This window comes from Nannobrachium achirus (genome assembly GCF_963921795.1).
Source record: "Nannobrachium achirus genome assembly, chromosome: 20".
Lineage (NCBI taxonomy): Eukaryota > Metazoa > Chordata > Actinopteri > Myctophiformes > Myctophidae > Nannobrachium > Nannobrachium achirus.
This window is the reverse complement of record NC_137827.1, coordinates 26,840,753-26,868,664: the sequence shown is the minus strand read 5'-3', so window position 1 is coordinate 26,868,664 and position 27,912 is coordinate 26,840,753. Positions and strand designations below refer to the sequence as shown.

The following is a 27,912-nucleotide window of genomic DNA, read 5'->3' as shown; positions in this document are numbered from 1 at the left end:
ACACACACACACACACACACACACACACACACACACACACACACACACACACACACACACACACACACACACACACACACACACACACACACACACACACACACACAGAGGGGGATCAACAATATTTCATGCAGACCATTTTAAGTGGTAGAGGAATCAGAGATGGGTTTACATACTGTATATTTATGATGAAGTAGGGCCCCCTTGTGTTCAAAACTGGCCAGTGCCATAAAATAAACCTTGATGGCATTTAATTTCCTCCTGTATGAAAAAAATGATAATGCAGACTGCCTATAAATGTACATCTTTGAGGACAATTAGGACATGTGCTTCCATTGAGAAGTACACATATATTATTTATACAACAATATTGCATGCAGACCATTTTAAGTGGTAGAGGAATCAGAGATGGATTTACATACTGTATATTTATGAAGTAGGGCCCCCTTGTGTTCAAAACTGGCCAGTGCCATAAAATCAACCTTGATGGCATTTAATTTCCTCCTGTATGAAAAAATGACAATGCAGACTGCCTATAAATGTACATCTTTGAGGACAATTAGGACATGTGCCTCCATTGAGAAGTAAAGCCAAAACGGATTTATGATTGAAAATATAAATTCAAATAATCTCTTTATTCATTCTATATAGTTATACACCACTAAAGACAGTGATAGGAGCACACAATGGGTATGGACATTTGTCAATTATTTAGAGGGAGGAGGAATCTTTGCAAGTTTAAACAGAAAAATATATATACCAGAACATTTCCTAATGTTTTGCAGAAAGTACAGCCAGGAAGGGAAAGTAAGAATGTACTGTATGTGCCAGATTGACTTCTTTCACTTGCTATTGATGTTTTATTCTGTACAGAGGGACAATTTGTACAAAATTAATGTAGATATATATTTATATATAACACTACATGAAACAAAGTAAAATCATATATACAATATTAAATGAAGCCATATAGTACAGGTCACATACAAAAGGACACTTAGTTAAGTTATGTTTTGGAAATTATGTTAAAACTAAAACGATCTGCAAAGGTGCCGCAGAAAGAAAAGAAAAAAAAAATCCCCAAATGATATTCTAAAATCTCCTGTATTTATGCATCCTTTATTTTTCAACATTACACCTCAGGTTTTGACTCATAAAATCCATAAAACATAATCTCCCAGCAAACAGGGCTGTTCTATAAAAGCATTGACCTCGACAGGTGAAATAAATCATTTTGTTGAATCTCATTCCTCCAGGAGAAACGGTACATGTTTAACATGGTAGTTTTAATTTACTTTTTTTTTTCTCTTTTCCTTTTTCTTGCATTCAAGCAAATACAGTATTAATACAGTTAACAAGCCAAGCCTCGACGCCAGTTTAGTTTCAGCATCTGGCATTCTTATTGGCCACTTGATACCAGTCTATTTCAGTATTGGGCATTCCTATTAACCAAGACAATACCAAACAACTGGCATCTAGGCTACTACCCTCCAGGGACAAGACAATGAAGAAACTATGGAGAAAAACAAACAAAAAGAGAAACCTACCAAATGTCCTCAGTTCAAACAATGGTACTGACTGACGTTAATAGGTGCCAACTAACTCCTAACCAGGATGCACCAATTATAATATATATTTTGTAGCAATTAATCATCTCAAACAATTGAATACCATTATGACAACCCTCATTTCCACATGAACATAGCCTGCTGTGAGTTTTCCTGTGTGTGTGTGTGTGTGTGTGTGTGTGTGTGTGTGTGTGTGTGTGTGTGTGTGTGTGTGTGTGTGTCTGTCTTGCAGGTGATGGTGGGTTAATCAGCGCAACTGGGAGCACCTGACCAGACTCCCATGGGTCCCATCTTGCAATCATCACCAAACCACGTATCCATCTGCCGACATTAGGCTATCTAATCTTAGTACGGCGAGGGCAGATGACAACGGCAACCGGAAATGATCAGCGCTCGATAGATCAACCTGCCGCCGCAGCAGCCGTCTGTACTACGCCAGTAGGTCCCTTTCCACGTTGCGCCTACTACGCCTGCTGCGTTGACGCGTCGCCATGGGAACCAAAGCGTTCAGTGAAAGGGATGTGACCCCGTCGCCGACAGCTCTTTGCTTAACAATTTGGGCCACAACGGCGATTGCGTCATAGCAGCCGTAGTCCCGCCTTACGTTGCCGTAGTAAAAACGGGTCCCTAAAATTCCCCACTATGATAGCTTGGATTGCTACACTTCGGATGAACGCAATAACTAATTACTGTACTCAAGATGTATACAATAAATGTGCGTATTTTAAAGAATTCTGGAAACAAAGCCACTGGGATGCTTTGAGGAGGGTAACGGTCACTACTGAGGAGAGAGGGAGGACCTAATAACTCTTCACAGAACCTAGTGTCCTAAAAACCAACAAAGCTGAATGGAGGGTTTAATGTAGATGAGATGAGAGATGCATTTAGTTAACTGACCTTCGCCTCAGAGCGCAAACAAAATTGCATGTCAGTACAAAGACCAGCTCTGTGTCGTTTTTCCTTTCACCGAAAGAGACAACCCGATACTTCCCAATTACTCATTTAGTGAATGAAACATCCCTATTCAATATATAAGCTTGTGCTCACCTCTTGCTCTCTCATTGCATCCCAGCAGTGCTGGCTCTCTTCACTTTGGCTTAGCTTCTATTCAGCATTGTGCTTGCCCGTGACAAGGGGCTGACATGTCATTGCTGGGTCTAAAATAATCTAAGTTCTAATCAAGCTACCTACCCATTTGATTTTCCTACATTCTACCATGTACCTTCCTAGTCAGTTTCTGGAAAAGGGAACTTAAAACGACGAAACATAATTGACATAAGTGGATTTTATCACTTCTTCCAATTATTGTATAGGTACCATTGTTTGAACTGTCATGTCTTGTTATGTTCCGTTTCACAATAGACAGTGAAATAAATGTCTTAGTCAGTAGGAAAAAAAGCATACGAGATCAAAGAGCTGCATATGGCACAACACAAGAAAATGTAAAGTGTTACGTGTCCATGGGACAACTTCACCACACTCTCCGTTATCTTGCCGGACATTGCAAGGCTACTGATGGGCCTTGTGTTGGTCTAGGGAGCACTAAACTAGAAAAAGCTTAATTGAAACATCAGCGACCAAAAACAAAGGCCGTCAGCAGACACTGCTGCCTAACCTCAGTGTCCATAATGATGTCACACAGAGACATACCCATCAAACAAACCAGCAAAAACATAGACAACATAACAGCCTTGGCACTGACAAGATGTCCCTGGGATTGAGTGAAAGAAAAGAACAAATAATACAACAGAAGAAAGAGAAGAGTCTCGTCTTTTCATTCAACCCACAGTCTCTTCCAAGTTTGTTGTTCCCTTTGACAGAAAAGAAAACAAGTCGACCCGCGGAGGATCCTCCAACGGTGGAGTTCACTTAGTTTCTACGGTCCTAGATCCACTCCGCCAGACACACTTACAAGAAGGAATGAAGGAGTGAATGTCAACATGGCATCTGAACTCCCAGTTTTCCACAGTTCAGTGAGGGGCAAGATGTGAGGGATTAAGGGTGGTAAACAGAGGAGACTAATTACAATGTAGTCTTTCGGGTGGGGAGGGGCTGATGGCGGAAACAAAAACAAAAAAAAGACAACCACCACATGAATGCTGCAAGTAGACCTCAAAAACCCTCTTCTTCACCCAACTCCTGAGAAAAGTCGAAATCTGAGGGAAATGGTGATAGGATACAGACTGATGTACTGCACTGGCCATGGGTCTAGTTGTGCTGAATGTGCTGCGTTGGTACGCAAGGGCCAGGAGGAGATAACTGGAATGGCAGCAAGAAACTAAGGATTTTGTAAAGAGCGAGGGGAGGGAGAGAGATTGGGAGCACGTCATAGGCAGACAATATGACTTGGGCAGCTTGCAGCAGGCATGAACGAGATGGGAATGCACAGAGTTCAGAGCCTATTATTCAGGCCCCTCTGGTTGTGGAAAGGGAGGGGGGCCAGTTAAACCAAGAGCCAACAGGTCACAGGATCTAGAGTCCATCGTGGGTGGTCAACATGTCGTCGGCTCGGTGGTGGGACTCCAAGGCTTTTGCGGTGTAGATATCCTGAGGCAACTCAGATTTGCGTCGCACCAGAGGCCGCTCTTTCCACTGGTCGCGCTGTAACTAGAAGATGGAACAACACAGGAGGGAGGGAAGGGTGTCAGGAAGAGAAGATAGTAGTTAGGGTTCATTCATTTTACATTTCATGTTTCATGACATCACTTTCATAACTGTCCTACGCATCCTCATCCTCTCACTATCATTTCCAGTGTTTCAAAAATAATAGCTTAAATTTTGAAAAAATAAATATAAAATCGGCATAGTATACCAAGCCTGTGAAACGCATGTGAAAACTATATTTATTAGTGTGAAATAACTAGCTATTAAATGATATACTGAACAAAGGTCCAGCAACAATCAGAAGACATGCAAGGGAAATAGACAGCAAAGAAAGCTCTTGATAGAGTTCAGTCCACGGCCAGACTAAAGCACCATGTCTTGTTAAAATACACTAGGCAAGGCAAGTGTGTGTATGTATACATACTGTACACACAAACAAGAAAACATTGTGTGTGTGTCATACACACAGCAAATAAAATATAGTGTGTGTATGTACAGTATGACACACACACACACACACACACACACACACACACACACACACACACACACACACACACACACACACACACACACACACACACACACACACACACACACACACACACACACACACACACACACACACACACACACACACACACACACACACACACACACACACACACACACACAGAAAAAAATAGTATACACCTAACATAATAATCCTGAAAGTTGGTTTTGGTTGGAAGCATAGACAGGTTTCTTGTTTACAAACATTGAGACTAAATGCACAGCTGAATGTATCATGTAATCAATTCCCACCAATCCCCAAACCTGTTGTTTTGGGGAGCGCTGCATGGTTTCTATTTATTGGCTAATTTTGGTACCGACCCATCAGTGTGACGTGAACCAGAAACCCGTCTATTTGCAAGCATTATAAACTAGAGAAGGCAGGTAGAGGGGGACAGAGAGAAGTCAGTTTTACCTGAGTGGCTCCTTCCTCAACTGTCTTTTTTAAGCTCTGAACATCTTCTATCAAAGACACGTCCGTCTCCATTGCAACAGGACTATTGAGGTCAGAGGAATCAACATACATAAGGAACTATGTTGAAAAGAAAGAAAGGAACAACAAAAAAAACAAAAGAAAAAACAGAGCACAAAGGAATGGAAAAAAGACTTTCAGTTGCATGCAAAGAATGGATGGGGAAATTTTAACACCAAATAAAAACAAGCAAGTTGGATTATCGTATCCATAAGAAACAATCAAACCAATAAGGCATAGTTGAGGTGTTGAGATTGATACAGTACTCCCAAGGTCTTTGGAAGTTTAAATTAGGAGTCAATTATAATTTACCTTATTTCAAATATTTGGGATACAAACCGAATTAGCCAGAGACCATCTACGATCTCAGATCTCACCACAACTAAGCACTTGTATGTTGTAAGAGGACAGGACAACTCATTCAGCCATTCTATCTTTAGCAGCAGCGTATTTGACTTTGCTACTGGAAAATAGGAAATAACTAGTCACTGTCTGGTCTAAAGGTGCAAAAACATTCCAGCAATTGAGCAGATGGAAAGACAACAGCATTTCAGGTATAATAATGGCTTTTTGATGGGAGAGCACTTCACCTATGTGCTTATACACACACACAAAATTTGGAATGATGCCCCAAACCCACCAGATGCATATCCATCCGCACATGCGCATTATTGCTTGCGACTATTCTCACCAGTAGCTTTTGCAGATGTGTTGCTTGCAGAAAGCAGTCCAATGAAATATGTATTAAAATATTTAAAATTATATAATTATTCACATAACCGACTTATTTTTTCCATTTTCTCAAATTATCAAAAGATTTTGGTGATCGGTTCATCCTCCACTCGTCATTGCCCATGTATTTAATAACATTAGTAAGATAAGGGCTGAAGTAGGTCAACAGCTAAACTGTTTGTTTGTGCAATTAGGTTTGAATTTGGTTAAGGATGAAAGTGGCATATGCACAGCAGTTGACATGGTAGACTTACACATCAGCGTGGATTGAGCATGAGTTTTGGGTTACAGTAGGCCGCAGAGAATGTAAATTTACACGGTCCCGATTCTAAACTATTTCATGGCCATCTAGTCTGTGATCGTTCCAGACGGCCGACTCAAATGTGTATTTATTGGTATGGTTTACTGCCTTTGATATCAATATAGACTTGTTTGCCAATGATATAAATCAGAAGCATCATCATTAATCTAACATACTGTATATAGGCTAACAAAGAAAATGTGCAAGAAGACAGACCAATTTTTATGCCCAATTTTTACGCCTAGAGCAAAAAAAAAACAAATAAAAATCTGCTTCACGTGACGTGTGCGAGTGGAGCATCCGTGTGTGACCAATGAGAACTGCTGCAGCCATTAACATGGGAATGAAAGTGAGGGGATGTCTGTGCGTTTGGGCAACTGGCAGGTTTGGGTCCTGAGGAGGCAAGATAAGGCCTTGAAAGATTTCACTCATTGCTCACCTGTGGATTTGATTTGGCAAGGTTCTCGATCCTGATCCAAGCCTCTTCTCGTTCTTTTGACTTGGCCTTCTCTCTGTTGAACACAGAAAATAAGAAAAAAAGCTTGCACCAACTGAATTGCAATACGATAAGATTGTTAACAATAATTGATTACTATAAACATATTTTGGAAATAAAACTGTTGCATATCAAAAAGATCAACCTGGAGGTGTGGATAGTTGAGCCGTGAAATGCCAAACTTTGACTTAAAGGGATATTACACTTTCAAAGTCATTTTATCGTCTAATCAGGCTTTTATGAACACCCTGAACAGTTTTTAATTTGCTTGATTCAATATTTAGATATTTGATGTAAATGTTACCAGGCCCGACACGCCCAGGCCCTCTCCACATACACACCCATTGTAACTTCAAACTCCATTTTAACCATGATAGATTCATTAAAAACACCCGTTGTTTTTTCTGTTGACTCATACTACCCTCCTAATACGTGAGCAGGCCGTGTTTTTTCGATAACTTTTTTCATTTATTTTTAATAATCCATTTTTGTATTAAATATTTTTCATTTTCCCAAATTATTATTAAAAATTATTAAATATTGAATCAAGCAAATTAAAAACTGTTCAGGGTGTTCATAAAAGCCTGATTAGACGATAAAATGACTTTGAAAGTGTAATATCCCTTTAATTACGTACACTAGGATACATAATGAAGTGAAATTGACAGACAAGCTTTCCAATGCAATCAGTCTCAGAAGTTTTGTACGAGAAATAACTGACCGTACCACCAAATTACACCATATGCCAGATAACTAATAATGAGAAGTTTCACGGCCTTGTATTGTGATTTGATTAAGAAAGTTCAGTCAGAGTGACTTTCTGTGCTAAGTATGCTACCTAATACAATATGTCAGTAGTAAGCCACTTCGCTAGACTCTGCAACCAGACTCGGTGAGTAGTAGTACATACTTATTTTTCTCTGCCCTGAACTGCTGTGTGCAGTCGTCAAATAGCTTCTGATTCATCTCCATGAAGAGTTTCAGAGCATTGTAGATCAGGCCATGAATGGTCCTGTGAATGAACACAAGCAAACATACACATGAGGCAGCCTGGAATCAGAGCCCAACACGCACATTAAGCATTACTCGCAAAGGCAAATGTTGTCCCCCAGCACAAAAACTAATTTAGATTCCTGGAATGACTTTCCATTAGCACTAAAGCAATTATTCCGCTTTTGACACTTCAAACCTGTCTCAAGGACAAAATTATTCCGATCACATACAGCACAACATTTTGTTGGTCAGCATTTTAAAGCAGAATTACACTTTGATAGAGGTTTGGGTAGTGTGGTTACCTTGCCATGATGACCCTCCCAAATACAGGTAAATCTTCTTCAATAGTTCTAAAACGGTCTCAATGACTTGCATTGCACAGTCAAACAGGTCTCAACATCACTCTTTTAGTAAACAAATGCAAACAGCGGATTCTGCCAATATGTAACATAACACAAAATTATTATGTATAGACACACATGTCAAATTCCTGTTGATTTTACCATTTGAAGTTCTATTTGCCAATGCAAACAGTAAAATCAGAAGAAAGTTGACATTTTTATTTAAAACGAATGCATGTTGGACATCTAATGTTACATACTGTACAGTATTGGAAGAATCTGCTTCTCAGCTACTGTATCATCTTTTGCATTCGATTATGTGCTAAAAGAGTGACTTTGAGACACGTTTCAATGTGCAAAGTCAATGAGGAGACTTCTTTTTTTAATATTAATTATTTTCTAGACAAACAGTAACAATTGAAGATGTCTCTCCAATATTTGGAGTTACATCATGGCAACAAATAGTTTTTTGTTGAATTTTACATCAAAACATGTCATTGTTAAATGTCATCGGCCATCCATAACAGCATAAGAAAACATCAGGAATTGGTTGGCAAGGCTGCTGGCTGCACAGATAATGTATACAGTATAAAGATATGTTAACCAGGTTATTTGTACCTTGTATCTAAATACAATAGCATGTAACTTATACATGATCATTTAAAGTTTTACTGAACAATGTTAATTATTATATGAGTGTAACACAATGTCTTGATTTGAGATACACTGTACACATCGTCTGTCTGTCCGTCCGTCCGTCTATCTGTTTGTCATTCGTTTTTATGGTGCTGTCCAAATGGAGGGGTGGTATTTATCCTTCTTTCCTTGTCCCTCCAGTCTCACTGATTTTGTCTCTTTTCCTTGTCAGTCTTCTCAGAATTCATGACTGCATCTCCATCACTTGACACGCATTCTGATTCTGGATATATTTAACATTTTCATCGTATTTCTGTAGATCTTGAATCAGACGTCTTTCATACACCTGTCCTTCATCTGTCTGCCAAGTCTCCTTCCTTCCCCAATATTGGCCATACTGTTACAATCTGACACAAACGTATCTACAGTTTTACTGGTACTAGGCTAGCTTATAGTTAATTATCTCTATTCAAGCCAACTATTCAAGCAAACTAAAAACTGCAAAAAAGCTGGTTCCAACTGTTCTGACTACTTAACTGGGACAACCCTAGCATATGTTCAAGCAAGTCTCATCTATTGTCAACTGTCAATCTTTTCTTAACTATCTGTCTCATCTGTGTGCGAGATACAGTCAGCACTTGTGAAGGCAGCAACACAAGAGGGAACTTTCTGCTCCACTAACTATCATTAGTGTGTATTATCATGTCTGTAACCCGCCACAATCCATGTACACAATCTGTCCTACTAAAACTAATGACCCCAGAGCGCCCAAAAGATACAGTTCAAGAGTAAACAATACTAGCGGACTAACTACCTATGTTCATTTCGTCGACTATAACAATGACAAACTACCTTTTTTCACTGACTAAAGAAAAACTAAATAAAAACTAAGCTATGATGACTAAAACTAAGACTAAATAAATTAAATAATATTGACAATTTCATCAATAAAATAAAAACTAAACTAAAACGATGAGGAGGGACTAGTGGAGAAAACATCCAGTAGGACTACAAGACTTGGGTGTTGAGCTCTGAAAATAGCATCTAGATTGTCTATTTTCAGCACGCAACCAAGTGTACTCTAAAATAAACCATTATGATGCCGTCGAGGCCTGACAAAATACATTTTTGTTGACAAAATTAACTCATGATATTTAGTCGACTAAAACTAAATTACATTTTATTCAAATGACTATGACTAAACTAAATTAAATCAAAATTTGCTGTCAAATTAACACTGCCAACCACTATACTGTATACTGCCTGTTTAGCCTTCATGTCAATACCATAGCCGCTGGAAGTGGTTTGACCCCTCCAGTATGTTTGACTTGATTGAAACAAATTAGACACATCACGGCAGTGATAGATTGTCTAATACTATGGCCTAATCTATCCATTACCCTTTCTTTATTATTGAAAGGCAAACAATGTATGCATTTCAGACTTTAAGATTTGTCACTGATTTAAGATTTTTAACATGCTTGTGTGTAAGCTGTATTTCACACTGCTGATGCAGTAAACGTGGTATTACGCACCAAAGGCATTAAAATGAATAGCCACATGGCTACAGGCAGAACATTTTTCAAATACGTTAGTAGTGATCAGAGGCCATTTCAGGTTATGATAAAAAGAAAAAAGTTAAAACTTCTCTGGAATTGCTTTACTAATGTTAAAGGAATACACATTAATAAAAGAACATTAAACATTTTGTCGGATGACCTTGTGAGCCATAATAAGTGGCCGTATTGTGCAATAGGACATTGTGTTGGCACCTGGTAATGACAGTTCTGTGAGAGAATACAGAAAATAATTTCCACCATTGTGTGAAATGTAGCAAACGTACTTGTTCCAGTGGGTCTTGGAGTTGCGGTAGAGGGCAGGGAACATGATTGGCAGAATCTTTGCTGCGTTGTCACTGATCAGACTCATGATGTACTCGTTATTCCAGTAGTAGAGAGCCCTCTCTGCCACCTGAGAAACACATACACACTTTAAGTACAGCAGCTTCAACTACTGACTCTTTACAGCAAGCTAAGCACTTTAAATCCTGCCATGCTGAAATATCTACTACATTACCGACATTTTGGGCAAATATATGTAGGTTTTAGAATTGTGATTATTTCTCATCAGTGATGAACATCAGGCTGCAAAGTGCACTTAAACATGTGTTAACTCTGAGGGCCCCATCTTCCACTGTGCTAAGCCAGCACTAAGCCACTGCCACATTTCCCATTTCAGTGTCTTCCCCCTGATGCACATGCCTTGCGCCCGTGTTGTCTAGATACAGAATGGTCTGGTGCAATGCTATTTTACCTACAGACTTTGCGCTTCAAGTTAAGACCAGCTTGGAAATGGTCTTATTGCAATGCAGTGAGGCACAGGTGTTTCATTGCTAGTAGGTTCCGTCACTGCTGTGGGTTCACAATGCGCAACACATCGATTTCAATCAAAATGCTTTAGATCTAGAACACAAGACTCAGGTTCAAAAATTGAGGTGGCATTTCAAGATCTTGATTCTTCATTATTACTATCAAATAAAAGCAAACGTTGCTGGTGCTATACAAAACATATGCCTCATTTACAGTAGTTGCATGCCATACACACAGAACATCTCATCTAAAAGCTCAAGTGTCGCAGCGTTGTGAGCTTGTAGAGCAGATATTTTCAGTGCAGCAGGCAGCAGAATGTCTCTCACTCCTGCAAATATTGGAGAACTCATGTGAGGAAAGAGAGGGAGATACATCTTCATGCAGCTGATAAATATTCTGAAATAGCCTACCCCTTATAATGCAAGAGAGCTGTGAATCCATAGAGTCATTCTTTGCTCTCGCTGTAGTTATCCACATAGAAAAGCTTTCTATGTGACTTCTGATCGCCGCCACAGATAGGACTGCGCCTGCACAACCTGGTTCTTAAAGGTCACGGCACCAGACACTCCGATTGGTTTTATTAAAGTAACGCCCAAAACAAACCCATGACTAATTCAGAGCCCTTAGTGCCGGAGCACTGACACATTAGCGCCCACATGGGACCATTTCACTGGACATACTGCAACTGTACCCCCTCTGCACAAGTTAAGACCAACGTTCTGCTGTTAAAATAGGGCCTTGAGACTGAGAGTGTACAAAGTACAGAATGTGTTCACTCAGTAGTTAAATCATGAACATTGAGGATTTCACAGTGTGCGTTGCTATAGATATAGGCTACAAGAATTTATTTTACAGTGTTTACCAAATGTAATCACTCTCAAGAGTTACTGTAAATCAGTGGTTCTCAACCTGTGGGTCTGGACCCCCAGGGGTCCTCAAATTCTTTTTTGGGGTCCCCAGATGACAAACCTAATGTGCAACATTGTTTTCTCACTCAACAGTAAACAAACCAGCATACGGTATAAGTGTATATATAGAGTATAGGGGTGTAACGATACATTTCAATAGTGATTCGATACATATCACGATACATGGTTGACAATACGATACATGGACGATATTGGTTCATTCACGGCAATACGATTCGATTCGATTCAATGATTTAACATCGATATAGTAACTATTTAGCAAAGAAAATAAATCTGTGTGAAAGGTGTTATGTGGATAGTGCAGGTTTTAAAGGGAAACATGTAGTATTATGGATATAAATAAGTAAACACTGTAATTATCTGCCAAATACATGGACATTGTATATTGACAAACCTGCGCCTTGAGATGAACCCAGAGATTACACACATTTATCGATAGACCAGTGTAGCTATATGGAAAGGAAAAGTAATTAAACCCCTCCTTTTCATTTGTTCTTCTTAAAAATGCTAAATACAATGCACAAGTAGGTAGTATCGATACAATCGATTCTTTGTACTGCCGATTCGATACGATACAAAATCAAACGATACGATTCGATTTTAGCTGTTTTCATTTCGATATACTTAGATTTTTTAAGTTAAAAACGATATTTTGATGCAGTTACTATATCGTTACACCCCTAATAGAGTATATAAAATGACAAATTAAACATTGGCCAAATTGTCAACTATTAAGAGGCAGAAATGGTAAAAATAGCAGATCAGCAATTCAGCATGTAGATCTGCTATTTTCACAACAGACCCCTGTTATACAAAATGTAATGCCTCAATTCTTTGTGCTCGTAGGGTGGAGGTGTCCCCAGTTCAAATATGTTTATTTTGGGGGCCACGGCCTAAAAAGGTTTGAGAACCACTGCTGTAAATGAACACTCAGAATTGGACAATGTGGGGGCCAGTCAGTTGTCACTAGTTACCTGGAAGTGTGGGCTGGATACACACTTGGCCAGTTGTCTGAAAAGAGGCTCCTGGACCTTGACGAACTCAGAGGGCTCAATGACATCCAGGATCTCCTCTAGCTCGTTGAGGAACATCACCTCCTTGGGACTGTGAGTCTTGGGCCAGTACTTCAGTAGGGCCATCACCACCTGTGCAGTTGGTCAAATTAAAGAAGATGATGGAGTTGAATTGCTAATCACAGTTCACAAAAAAAGGGGTATTTGGGGATAAATAGAGGCAAGCAGTTGATTAGTTAAGAACTATAAACTGATTTTGCATTGCAAAGCACCGATACATCATCTGTCATATGTATATTATATGTTCAATATTCCCAGTGAATGTCTGCATATCTGCAAATAAGCAGACATTCACTGATTGCAGTGGCCGATTTGTATCTGCACTGGCTGGTGTGGGTTACCATTTTTTCTTTTTTTTTATTATGAAGATGTGTATCCCTGGCAAAAAGGGATTAATGAATAACAAAATAAGCTAATATTGGTATTGGCCTAGAATTTCCATCGGTGCATCTTTTTGCAGTATAATCACAGTGAATTTGTAATTAATCAGACATACCGGTTCGGTGAGAGTGCTGTCCTTCTCCAAAAACTGCACCACACAGTAGGCCAGCTATAAAAAGCGATCACACGTTAAACACTAAAATCAGGAAGCATTTAACCACATGAACCCTAGCATCTCTATTCTTGGCATGTCATAGTAGGGGAACTGTGGAACGTTTGGTGAAAATAGCTGATGTTAATGTTGTAAGATTAAGTGGTTAAAGCGGGGGGTTCCAAGCATATAATGTGTCAATATAGCATCAACATTAGTTTAACCTATTTAACCCTATATACAGCAGCTATTTTCTAAATCTTGAAAAGAAGATTTGTCTTCTTCAAAACATTAAAACATTCTAAAAACACAAATCATACATGGGGGTCTCAGGCACAAATTATTTTCAGATGCGTACCCTCAACCAAATACATTTAGTGGTCCCGGATTGCCGGTCATGAGAAAGTTTGAGAACCACTACTGGGTTAAATGATCAGGTGTTTGAGTGAACGCACAAGCAAACTCAGTGTAACACAGGATGAGATAAGCCAGCTGACACATCATTTCCACCGGGCTACAGAGAGACAGACTGGCGTAACTGGTGTAACCATAGTTACTAACTCAGCCGTCAGAATGCCAGGTGTCTAATATCACCGCCTTCTCGGTCCGCTGCTCTCCAAAATAAGGAATGCATTGGGGCTGCAAGCCTGCAACTGTCGATTACTTTTTCTATCAATCGACTGGCAGGGGTTTTGTATTTAGATATTTTTATAATGTTTAACATATCAACAAATTGAGTAACCACATAAGTGTTATTTTATACTTGTTTTGATGATGTGTTGCATCGCAGCGTGTTGTGAGCTTGTAGATCAGCTATTTTTTTTTTACATTTTTGGAAACTTTCAGGGATACTAGGGTTCAACTCATTCTGTGCCAAATGCCAAAATGGCTCCAAGGTAGCTGTGCCACGGTTTTGTATGTTTTTCTATATTGCGCAATAAAAAAAAAATTTGTCAATCAGACAAATGGTTCCAGAGATAGAGCTGTTTGAATGAAAAAAAGTGTCCATCCACTAGAATGAACACACATTTTCTCAATCAGCTAAACGAGGGAGCCAACACACAAACAGAGAAAAGCATCTCTCTGATCCCAGGTCATTTTGACATCTTTAAAAAAAAAAAAATGAAAAATGAAAAAAATCTTTTTTTTCTTTTTTTTTATACAAAAAAACTCAAAATACGTCAAAGACGTCATTGGCACTGAACGCCTTTGCAAAAAAAACGTCAAAGACGTCATGTGGCACAGAATGAGATGCTTGAACAATTCTACTTCACAATTCAAATACACAAATCCAGCTGCCAAAGTAACACAGACAGCTTTACCTGTGGATGGTAGACACTGAGTGATTTGACTTTGTGCAGAGGCAGAAGAACCTTCAACAGGAAGATCTTGTGCTCTTCTTTTAGTGGTAAGGCAAACCCGTTGATTATACTGCGGGAGAAACAAAAAATGATGCTTTGATGGAGAAGCAAAAGATTATGCTCCGAACATCATTCTAAGGCTTTGTTCATCATATTGAAATATCAATTGCAGATTATGTCAATCAGGAAGCTATCACACCACAGGGAAACAGACACAGCTTCATTGCTCATTCTGGAATTTATTCCACATGTAACACATTGGTATAATGATTTGCAAGACCCAGTACACATCATTCGTGCAGACATTTAGTCTATGTTGTTCAATTATTAATTATTAGTATGGTTAAATTGCTCCCCATACCTTCCAAGAATTTCCAGGAGTTCAGCTATACCATTATGGTGCTCCGTCTCATAGATAAACCTACGGGAAAACATAAGGACTTCCTCAATTGCAACACAAGGATTATTTCTTATTCATCAGAGAAGCAAATTAATCAGACAGTCAAGTTATGTTGTCTATGAGGCTGAACTCACCTATAGAAAATATTATTGATCTGTTTTCTGATGTATGCCCTCAAGCCCAGGAACTTTCCATAGATTCTGTGGAGGGTGGTTTTCAGGAAGTCTCTCTCTCTGGGATCTTCACTATCAAATAGTTCTAGAAGCTACAACAAAACAAAGACATATACAGCTTGTAAGGGGAACTCTATGATGGTTCTCTAAACATTTATGTCAGCTTACAGTACAGTCATGTTCACTACAGTACCAACACGTTTTGTGGCGTACCTCATAAAGGTTTTGATTTACTCATAAAATGTTTTATTTACTCATAAAAGTTATATTTAAATAATATTTTAAAAAATATATATTATATATATATTGATATCCATGAAATCAATAATGAATTTGCGGTCTAAATGACTATTAATAAAGTACAACGTTTATTACGTGTATTGATTTGAAGTGGTGATGACACTGCAGCCATATGGTTCTCTTAATATAATGCAGCGCACACGCTCCATCGAATCAGGAAGAATACTGTGGCCATGGTACATTATTTTGTTTGGTTCTGGCTGAAAAAGATAAACTGGCAAACATTTGTGTCAATGACCTTTGGCGCTTACCTGCATTACAAATTTCTGGTCGATGTATTTCTTTGCTATGTTGGGCTGAAAGTCAGGGGATTCTAAAAATCTAAGGAAAAACTCATAGACGAGCTGGAGGAGAAAGAAGAAAATACCCAAATAAAACATTTGTCAGGAGACACCATTAAGAACTGATTCAAATTGAATAAAGCATGCCCAATGTAAAGCAGTTACTCTTCGATGCAGCAAAATAAAAACAGCTTTTCTATTTGTTCCGCTTGTCTCTGCAATAGGATTGGAATTAACTTCCACTGATGCAGATCAATTTAGGCGCTCATTTGTGTTTATAGTATAGTATACTTCCATTATACCACTTGAGCCCTATAGACTTTATCACATGACAAATAGCGAGAATAGCTCACGCGTTGTGAGTTTGTTGAACGGATATCTTTGACATTTTTTAAAAGTTGCTCAAAATAATGATGCCAGGATTAATGTGGTTAACCTGTAGGTGGGGCCATGCAGCCTCAAGCGTGGGCTCATCCTCTTCTGGGTCAAACTCTGCTCCAGTGGGGTTGGACGATGGAGGCAACGTTCTAAACATATTCACTGCAAACTGGGAAGGAAAGAGACAAAAACAATCATCAGAATTCAGAATTGAGAGGAATTTTGAGTATGCCCTTAGAAAATACTTTTAGGTCTAATGTTTGGACTAAACATACCGAATGTCCACTGAAAATGCAATCTTTCAATATTCACATGTATCCTAAATGTTTCATCAAATTGATTTCTAAATGTCGTCTTTAAAAGGCAAATTTAGAGTATCCTCCAGCAAGCATGTCCCACAACAGTGTTTTACAATCAATATGACTATATAGTAACTTCCTCTCAGGGAAGCTACTTCCTCTCTTCTGTCTTGTGGATGCCAACATGATAGATGACTGAGAAATGAATCAAGCCAACTAAAAAGCTCTTGAATTACGTGAACTATTACTCGTTTTTACCACAATTTACCAGACATCTCCAGGATTCCTTAAATTCTGGTCACTTGTTTGGGCTGAGCTTCACTGCCGTTTGGTCACGGGAACAGGTGTCAATTTAGATAGCATGTTATTTAGACAGATGCAAGGTTCATTGGTTTACCTGGCATCCTATTGTTTCAATGTATTGTATAGAATATTATCTTTTGATATTATATTGTGTGATCCTTTATTATTATGATCCTAGATTGCTGAGGTACTACACTGTCTCTCTGCATTCGATGCATGCGTTTCTGTTTACCTTGCTTACTGTAAGTCGCTCTGGATAAAGAGCGTCTGCTAAATGCCTAAAGTGTAATTGTAAATTGTGTCACATATGCTGGCAAAGGCTACAGCATCCACTCTGTTGAGACACCTCCATCAGTGCTGTGCCACAAGTCCACGACACAGCATTGAAAAGCATAGTATTGCTAGAGATGCAAAGAGTTTGAGTTAAATTAGTTCTTCCTGTGTTCTGGAATGTGGCAGTGGCAGAAATTGTCATAATAATGATTTATGATAAATATTTGTAGTTCCTTGCCCACCCTCTAATATCACTCTCAACTTCTCCCAATGCATGATTGATTGGTGCTGAAATAATTAAGCCAACTTTCACGCTCATGAATGTTGCAAAAATGTTCCATCTTTAGCCATTTCCAAATTAAAATCGCACCTCTGGCTCTGCATCCTTGCAACTGGCCCTTAGGTTTACATGGGCTTGGCCCACAATGATCAAAGTGTGTGTTATGTTCTCGGCCTCTCACAGTGTCAACTGACTCCCCTGTGGGCTGCTATTCCCAGCCACACAGATCATGGGACAGTGCAGGTGGCCTACTAAAAACACTAGGACCCTTGTTTGGAAAGAAGGGCTTCTAGGTAGATTTTAGTGTATGATGTACTACAACTCTGAACAGGCTGTGGATATGATACTTCTCTGTGCATTATGTCAGGAAATGTTACTTGACAAGCTTCCTCTTATAACCATTTTATACTTGGGCAACTTTCTCCTCTACACCGAAATCTCTTTGCCGGTCTATGAGTTCACAACACGTTGCAACATCACATTATTTATAGAACATTATTATTAACTAGATATTGAGATCACTACTGTATGTGTGCATGAGCACTGTCATGATACAGAAACCACAGGTAATTTTTACATTATGACTTCAAGTTCTGGGTTTGATCCCAGGTACCACCAAGTACTAAATATCATGGCTTGGATAACCAAGTTGTGCGGTAAGTACAGGGGGCCGAGCTGATGGTAGATGTTGTTCTCCACCTCAGCAGTCCATCTCCCAGGATGGATTCGATCTTTTTTTTGTGCTTTTAATAGATTAATGGCATATTTAATATGTTGTTGTTTGACGGCGTTGCTCAAAATGAGCAAAATACGAAATGCTGTGAGCCTGGCTAATTTCACTGCTTTTTTCTTTTTGAAAATGGTGCATACAGTATATTTGTTATTCTGCAAACCTTGTGGTATCCTAGATCAAGAAGATTCCCTTCATTCAACAAGGAGAGCCGTTATAAAGGGTTCAGAAATGGCACCGATTTTAATATCCTGCACAGATATTAACATCTCCAGTGATAATTATCCTTATCTGCTTGTACAGTAAATACTGTACCCAGGACATAAATATACCATAAATACAACTTCACCTATGTTTGCAGCACTCGAAAACACAATTGAAACTACTTTCCAATATGTATTTGTATGATCTGTCTACATATAATTGGTCATACTGTGAACATGATATGCAACTTATCACACATATTTTGGCACACATGTGTGCAGCTTGCACACCTGCTGCTTTTCATCATCACTCATTCTGACATTCAAATGTTACATAATTGTGTATTTTCTTTTTAAATTAGAGTCTAACCTTTGCTGAGAAGCTCCATCTATATCTGATAAGTGCTAAAACAAATCCTGGATGTTTAAACATTTTCCCCTGTTAATGAGAATTTCTATCAAGAAAAGGTTCCATTTACAAAAATTGTGCACATAATTAGTTAATCAGCAAACATTATTGCTGACTAAGTGCTAAAGCTAATCCAGATCCTCCCCACCAATACCGTTTTATCTCATCAGCTGAAAACCATCTCCGTACAGTGGCTCTACTGACCATGTGCACCACCTCTGGGTAGATGGGCTCTGTGATAACATTCCTGTTGTGGGTGATGTACTCCACCATCTCGCTGAGCGCCGCCCGCTTCACCTCCTTCCATTTCAGGTCGCTCAGCGGGTCGGACAAGAAGTCAAAGAGGACGCAGCACTGCCGCAGCTTCTGGATAAACAGCTTCTCCTGTTCCGCCGGGGCCACATCTGAGGAGGCAGAGAGGAAAGTTAGAATGGACCAAAAAAGCTGTAAACGCCTGATTTATAATTTGTCGCACAACGGTATTGCACACCGGAAAAGAGCCGATCTTGCAACGTGCTGTATAAATCAGTCTGAAGGGAGTAAGCACGGTTATAATATGATGAATGAAATGAGTCAATGGGTTGTGGGCATGAAAGTGGTGGGAAAGTTCCGTGCTTGAACGGTATTCAAAGCTGCATCCAAGACGGAAGGGAGAATGGAAGAGAACTGCAGGCAGCTATGAGCAGCCGACGGAAGGAACAGAAAGATGTAAATATTAGGAGAACGAAGAAACAAAGGCTAAGATGTTAAGAGCAGAGTGTGAGGATAATGGATAGAGAGGAGAGGATAAGACCGGACAAAAGAAATATGATGATTATGACGATGGGAGGAAGAGGAACTGTGGAAGTTCACCTACTTCCATCAGTCTAGCATTTGGAATAGCCAATGCCACTGAACTTAAAAAAAAAAAAGAATACATTTTTGTAGCGTATATAAAAAGCCACCAAGGCTGCGTTGTTATTTTTATACAGTGGTTTAAACACTTCCTCATTCTCATTTCCAAGTGCTCAGAATACACTGACAATCTATGTCATAGATTCAGTACCACTTCTCACAAGACAACGTACAGACCAACCAACCTGCAGTGGTACAGTGTGACACTAGAACTGTGTAGTAAAATTAGCAAAGGACATCAGTGTAGAAGTTTGTTTTGCAATTCCTCAATCCAACACATGCCACTGCCATGTAGCGCTGTGTTTTGAGTCCACTGCCCGTCTTCACAGGAAAAAGCGTCATTCTTCCCCTGCTAAAAAAGCCCTGCTTTCATTGTTAATAGTCAAAATAAAGTTGTGCCGATAGTGGCCAGCCAATGAACTAGCTCACACCTAGCGATACTATTCTGTTTCCATGAGGAATGCTAAATGTAAACACGCTGAACCTCCACCCCTTTCTGTCCAGTTAAATAAAAAGGTCAACATAGAAACTTTTCTTTTCAGTATATATGGTGATAAAGGAATGTCATGTATTTTCTTCACAAAGCCTTTAACAGGCAGGTGTAGGACTACATCAGGGTGTGGCATAGCTTCGTTCATAAACAGAAGTAGCTGCATGTGGCAGAGACGAGGCCTGTCAAATCAACATGCGCTCCTTGGCTCTGCTGTCTGTTGCCTGGCAACAGCCTTGGCAGGCCCCCCTCCCTTCCAGTGTGGCCAGGTATGGTTGTGTTGAGTGTTGACACATTACAGGCCACCCAGTCCTCAATTGGAACTGGTACCCAGGTCAATGTCTCTTTGAGCTGAGAGAGTGAGGTGGAGTGGGTCATGGGTGTGGATGCAAGTGAGCCAAGGGCAGCAGTGACAACTAAATTAATCCATAATTAACATAATAATATGGTTTCTCAAATTGGTCACCAAGATATATAAGAATTAATCCTTAGTCGCCTAAATATGGTATAAACATGGACTGTACATGCGATTGAATGCAAAACTGTGCGACACACACACACACACACACACACACACACACACACACACACACACACACACACACACACACACACACACACACACACACACACACACACACACACACACACACACACACACACACACACACACACACACACACACACACACACACACACACACACACACACACACACACACACACACACACACACACACACACACACACACACACACACATATGCTGGATTAACAATCTATCCAAACACCTGATCAGCCTCATAACTGATGGTTGTCTTGCAGGGATGACTGCATGACTACCCTGACCAGCATCTCTGGAGAGCTAAATTACATATTGTACACACACAGTATACTATGATGTTAGGTCTAGTACCAACCAAGTTATCCTTGCAGAGGATTTGACATTATCTCTGCAAACTGGACTGACAGCATCATGGAATAGGAATATAATAAAGCTTAAAGTTAGGGCACTGGATATTGGACAATTGAAAGTAGGCGTGTGTGGTGCATCAACTTGAACCTTAGCAGACATAATTCATGCAAATCTGTCTTTCCTCTCAAGAAAGGTCTGTGGTTTCAAAGGTAACAAACCATCAAAACCAGTGGACTAAAACAGAGGACTGTTCGCTGAACCTCATCAGTTGGCCCAGAGGCCGTCTGTAGATCATGGCGCCACTCCTGGGCTAAATTAGATAGAAACAAAATTGCTAAACACATCAAAATGATCAAGCTGTTTCATACAGCTCTTCCAATTATGCTGTGGCCTGACCTATGGTCCTGACTCTTGACATATTCAATTAGTTAATAACCAAGTTAGACTATAACAGAGTTCAACAGTGACAAGGCTGCAAACACAGGAAATCGACAAAGGAAAAAACATTTTGTCTTATTCTAAACGACCACACAGGCCATCCTAGAACACCACAGATAAATAACTTTGCCTCTAAAGAGAACAATTACCACGCATAATAATTACACAAAATTGTCTCCAGTCCTTTCACCAATTTAAGCAGGTCTGCAGTGGAACTTTGACAATAACGATAAACATTCTACAGGAAGAATTGGTTGTACACACCAGGAAATAAAAGCCATAGTGACAACTACACATGCCCCGATTTCATATACAGTAGGCCTACACAAAGAATGACAAATGCTATAAGACAGAATAGAGGACACTTACACCCATACTCCTTGACATTCTTGCAGAGGGGAAGATTCTGGGTAAGTGGAGATATATCCTATTCAGACATAATGGAGACTTGGCTAACACACACACACACGTGTGTACACACTAGTGCAGTGTCAGTTTCAAGTCTGCCAATTTATCTTGATGACAGCGAGAGGTTGGGAATTCCAGAGGTGAGGGGGGCCGAGTGTGTGAGCTGCCATTTTTGGTAATTTTCATAACTATGACAATGAATGGTGTTGTCCCTAGCCGCCACAGCAGAATATACCCACAAGCTCAGGCAAAGTTGCCATCACGTTCCAGGTGATTATCTCACAATGTAAAACAAACGTTGCGTCTTCTTAAGAGTAATTTATGACTGTGCCACTGCCACAGTCATAAATGCATTTTCAGTTTCTTTGAAAGTAACCACTATTATAACTTTTCGAAACCTTTCGGCTATGATATAGCATTTCTAAATATGGAATCGTAATGAATATCAACCGGCATGTGATTTGGAATGTGTATTCACATTCGGAATTGGGATCTTTAGATAACTCCCATCTTCCAGGGAAACTGAATTGCTTCAAGTTCAACTTTCCATTGATGATGGCAAAGGCAAGATTGCAGCCAAATGTGTCCCACTGCCTTTGAGTGAGCACCCAAGTCTGTTACACCATTCTCAAAAAAGGAGAAGGTCTGTTAGAGGTCTGTTATTTTTATTTATTTATTTATCCTAGGACTGAAACTGGACTGGAATGTGTCCCAATGGCTTGCACTCTCTTACACACCTTGACCATGGCAAACCTGTGCTTCCCCCACAACATAAGGTCACCTGTCTGTGTTATATTTATGTACACACCTAAAATATCCAGTAGGTTGTGTAACAAACAGATAAAGGCCCACTGTTGTGATGCCAATGTTGATGTTAATCACAATGTGACTGGCAACCTATTAATACCGCTCACAGAAGCCTGAAAAAAAAGATGCAATATTGTGTGTGTGCAGGCGTGTGTGTGTGCTTTCCTAGAGCAGTGGTTCTCAACCTGTGGGTCGGGGGAAAATTATTTTGGGGGGGGGGGGGGGGGGTCCCCAGATGATTAGTTAAATGTTGCTTTCTCACTCAACAGTAAACAGACCAACAAACATATAAGTGTATACATGGTATCTGCACATTTCCAAGGTGACAATTTAAAGACCTTTTTAGTACCTCTAGTCAAACATTGGCTAAATTGTCAAATATTAGAGGCAGAAATTGTTAAAATAGCTGATCTACATTGTATAGACGATGTAGATCATCTATTTTCACAATGGAATGGATCGGGTCAAACTAAATTTAATGCCAACTCCTACTATTCCAAGTTTATGTGCAGGGTGGTGGGTCCCCAGTTCAAATATGATTATTTGGGAGGTCACGGCCCGAAAAGGTTGAGAACCACTGTCCTAGAGGACAGGAGCATGATTTATCTTCTTGTCCCTGTTATGATAGGTAGATAATTTAGGGGGAGAAAAATAGGAATCACACTGAAATGACCTGTGGCTGATATTGGTTTGGCAGCGCTATATTGTTTTGCTGACAGCATGCAATGGTTAATCTAAGACTAAGAATACTTTGCTTTGAGATCAGGTTATGAAAATCATAAAATATTTTGACTAGATTTATTCAAACGTTGTGTATCAGTGCAAAGATCTGTGTGCATTCAACACGGAGACAGAACATGGGGGGCTGCAGCTTCCCTGGTTTGTCTAGCACAGGTCAGGGCCACCAGACGGTTTGGAATAGGTAAAGCACCACATCAGTACATGGTATACTTGCATACAGTTTCATGGCTGCACTGTGCGGCTTCCATTGTGACTGAAATGAGTTTCAAACAAAGGGGAAAATATACTTTTACCATCTTGTCTTCCGTCTTAAAATTAAAAACTCATATAGAGAAAACATCAGAGCAGGAGAAAGAGGGAGTTTGATTGTTCACTAGATGTCATTCAATGCAGTGGTCCATGCTGGCTTCAATCAAGAGCCTAATCAATAACAGCCCATGGCTCCATTTAACACTGGGCTGCACCACACAGACTACAGTGGTAACATCATGTATAGTGTGGTACGATGTGTAATTCCGTAGGATTTTTGTGCTAAAATTGTTTTTTTTGCAGATCCTGGTTCTATAGAGTCCAAACTATGAGAAAATGATGGGTGTCAACTTTTCCGGACCCCCACCCCCTTTCTGGGGGTCTTCTAGTTTGGGACCTCCCAGAACAGTACGCCAGCCAGTTAATGTCCAATTTTCTTAATATTAGGGTTGTTTTGTAGGTTTTAAAACATTCTGAGTTCATTTATTACACTTTTGGAGCAGCCAGAATAAGCTTTCTGACTTTTGGTTGGGGTCTTTCCTCACCTGGGAAACCCCAGACGGTCCCATGTGCCTATCTCAGTAATCGCTCTACTCCTGCTCCAGAAAATGTTCATATTAGATCATAATTGAATAATTATTTTTTGTAGCTGGGCTCTGTAAACAAAAGTAGCAAATACCAGGGTTCTTCCACAGGGGCTTCGGGACCCCTCGGGGGTCCTCAGAGTTCATACTGTTACTGTACTAAAGATCTAAAGATCTTTTTAGCAGAATTATTTTTCTTCTGTTTTGGCTTTTATAGGGACCAAACTGTCAGAAAATGATGGGTATCAGATTTTCCCGACCCCTGCCCCTATTCTGGGGGGTCATTTAATTTAGGACCTCGGAAAACAGTATGCCAGCCAGTTAATGTCCAATTTTCTTAATATTAGAGTTGTTTTGAAGGTTTTAAAAGTCCATATATTGCACTTTTGAAGCAGCCAGAATAACCTTTCTGACTTTTGGTGGGGGTCTTTCCTCACCTGGGACCCCCGGAATGACCCCTGAGCCTATCTCAGTACTCATTACAGTCCTTGCTGTGCTCCGGCTCCAGAACAGTGTCAAATTAGATCATAATTGAAGCATAAAAGCTTTTTTTGTAGCTGGGCTCTGACGACAAAAATGAGTAGCTAATACCAGGGGTCTTCCACAGGAGGTCTGTGACCCCCAGGTGTCCTCAGAGTTACTAAAGGGGGCCAGCCAAATCTCGTCACCCCAACCTCCCAGTCAGCCAAGACATCTGACTGGAAAATACCCTCCACTCTCTGAATTCCATCCATTTTCTTCAATTGGTGGAAGCTCAGGGCAATTTGTCAGGTATCATTTATACTGCATTGTGACGTAGTTGGCATGGAGGATATGTGGTAGCAGTGCAGCTCCAAGTTCTTTGACTGAAATCCCATCCCATTACCCTGCATTATCACAGATGCAGGGTTGTTGGACCAAAGTGTTCCAATAACTCCAATGTTGATGGAAATAAGTAAGCCTTGCCCAGCCCTGAGGCTCATAGGGCAGGAGTCTATGTCCTGTTTCTGTGAGGCAGCTTGATGTACAAGTACCCCTGGACAGTGGACATGATAATAGTTTGTCCCAGGGACATACCCCAATCCAGCCTTTGATGCTGAGGTCTTACATTCAAGATGTATGACAAGGTCCTTATATGGAGTTCCCTGATGTCTTCAATATATAAGCCCATATCTAACAGGACTTCATATGGGAATGCCCATATATGGAGGCCACATCGGCCCCATACCCCATACCCCATATCTAGAAATGCAGATGTGGGCAACCTCCCTGTCCCCATACCCCATATCTAGAAATGCAGATGTGGGCAACCAGGGTGAACATGTGACAGTGAGGAAGATAGAAATAGAGAGAAAGTAAAATAAAAAATTTATACCACACTAACAGAATCCATATATAGCCAAGTCAGATGGCCAAGACAACCCATATCTGTGTGGCTGGTTCTACAGACAGGAATATCCACGTATGGGCAAACAAACAAATAACAAATAACTGAGTAAGCATGTTTGGGCTCTCACAGCATATCTCCATATACAGTACATGGATCTGTAAGTTTTAATATTAAGAAAATTGGACATTAACTGGCTGGTGTACTGTTCTGGGAGGTCCCAAACTAGATGACCCCCAAAAAGGGGGTGGGGGTCCGGAAAAGTTGACACCCATCATTTTCTCATAGTTTGGACTCTATAGAACCAGGATCTGCAAAAAAATCAATTTTAGCACAAAAATCCTACGGGAGCTGTTTTGTGGACGCATCGTACCACACTAGTAGGCCTTTACAACAAGCTAGCTTCCATTCTACCTGTATCAGAGACAGTGTTCCTGATGTTATAGAACATTAGACAATGCCAAAACATAAAACACACTGTTCTGCACTGTACAGGAGTCCTCGGCCGACAACATTTCACCTATACGTGTGCTCTGAAAGTGATTTGTGCACAGATGTACAGATGAAAATGAAAAGCCCTGAGCCAGGTATGAACAGTGAGACAGGAGACAAATATGAAATGTTGATTTAATAATGTGTTTTACAACAAGCACTACATTAATGACATAATACCAAATAAACAAGACAAGACACACAACCATTAACATGAAAGGTAGGGAGACAACCCTTCCCTAGTCCATGACCTCACTTCCTTTGACATCACTAGGCTGACGGGGGGATGGGCACAGAAGAGGAGAGCTAGCTAGTAAAACCAGCTTTTTATGCAGCTCCCTGTCCTCAGCTACGCATACGAGCCTTGCGAATGAGTATTCCTCAGTTACAGTTCAAGCACAATATAAACCCTTAATCAACTGGTCCTCTAAAAGCAACAAAAGCCATCTAACACCTGATTGCTGACTAACCAGGCAGTAACCAGTGGAGGGGAACAGGAGCAGAGCAGCACACATCTCTCTCTCTCTCTTTCAGCTCTCTCTCTTAATTCCCTGGTACAATAGAGAATACATTGTGCTTACATACCTCTGAAGTGCATAAGGGCCACCGGCTGAAAAGGCCCGTTGGAATTAGGTGCATCCACAACCATCCTGTCCCCCGATTTATTGCATGTCAACATCTAAACCTCGACCAGGAAGGCGATCCACTCAGGGCGAGAGGCCAGCCTCCATTTTAGCACAAAGGCAGATCAGAAAATGAAGCTCTCTGCTGCTGGAGGGAACTGGCTAGTTAGTGATGTCAGCAGGGAGGGAGCCTGTTGGTTGGCTGAGCACAGGCTTCTGTGGAGCAGGAGCAGAACAGGCAAGGGCTGCTGGGAGAGGGGGAGGGTGATTGGCTGAGAGGACACGGACGGGGCGGGACATGCAGAGGAATTTTGGACTTGCCCCCCTCCTCCTCCTCCTCAAAGCTCACTGCTCTCTGATGACGCTCTGCTACAGATCTTAGATCAGCTTTACTGAAGGCTATTTCACATGTTAAACACTGGCAGGGCTTAAAACATGATCTGACCCAGGATAAGAGGCTATAGGAATAACCTAGAGAGAGAGAGAGAGAGAGAGAGAGAGAGAGAGAGAGAGAGAGAGAGAGAGGGAGGCAGAGGCCCTGGCTGAATCTTCAAAGTGTTTGATTGTTTCCTTGTGTCCTCTTTGCTAGGTTCTTTTTCAAAAGGAGTTGGAAGTGAAGGTCAGAAGGGAGGGGCCTTTTGTTTCAGCAGGGAACAGAGGGAGACAAGCAACGTGAGGGAGTGAGGAAAGGACTTGAGACAGCCCCATCAGTTCTCCAAGGACAAGAGTGACAAATCCAGCTGACTTTAAAATCACAGTCTGAGTTATCACTATGTAGAATGGACAGATTCATATATAGTGCTTATCGTAGTGTCGGACACTAAAAGTACAGGGTAAACTGTCTGTTAGAAAAAGGTTATGACAATGGGGGAAATGATGGGGAATACCTTAATATGATATTACCACCGTTCATGTATA

General features: G+C 40.3%; 1 protein-coding gene across 2 annotated transcripts; it reads right to left on the bottom strand.

Annotated features, from left to right (window-relative positions):
- Positions 1-616: 616 nt before the first annotated feature.
- Positions 617-27,133, bottom strand: LOC308305285 (serine/threonine-protein phosphatase 2A 56 kDa regulatory subunit gamma isoform). Of its 2 annotated transcripts, none has more exons than XM_080750050.1 (14): positions 26,957-27,133; positions 19,193-19,392; positions 16,550-16,660; positions 16,084-16,176; positions 15,494-15,624; positions 15,321-15,380; positions 14,921-15,029; positions 13,563-13,616; positions 12,968-13,138; positions 10,539-10,666; positions 7,636-7,737; positions 6,669-6,741; positions 5,140-5,256; positions 617-4,175 (listed from the first exon to the last, which is right to left on the bottom strand). In XM_080750050.1, exons 1-14 carry the CDS (start codon positions 27,048-27,050, stop codon positions 4,041-4,043), a joined length of 1,578 nt encoding a protein of 525 aa, XP_080606176.1. In that variant the 5' UTR covers positions 27,051-27,133; the 3' UTR covers positions 617-4,040. The 2 variants fall into 2 exon arrangements, with proteins under 2 accessions (XP_080606176.1, XP_080606175.1); XM_080750049.1 differs by having other exon boundaries at positions 4,036-4,175; positions 5,140-5,221.
- Positions 27,134-27,912: the final 779 nt, after the last annotated feature.

Coding starts and splice junctions, on each gene's coding strand:
- LOC308305285 (XM_080750050.1), bottom strand. CDS start 27,050: ATGTTGACATGCAATAAATCGGGGGACAGGATGGTTGTGGATGCACCT. Junction 13,139..13,562: donor ACAGCACTCTCACCGAACCG/GTATGTCTGATT, acceptor CCAACTGCACAG/GTGGTGATGGCCCTACTGAA. Junction 4,176..5,139: donor TTGAGGAAGGAGCCACTCAG/GTAAAACTGACT, acceptor TCCATCTTCTAG/TTACAGCGCGACCAGTGGAA.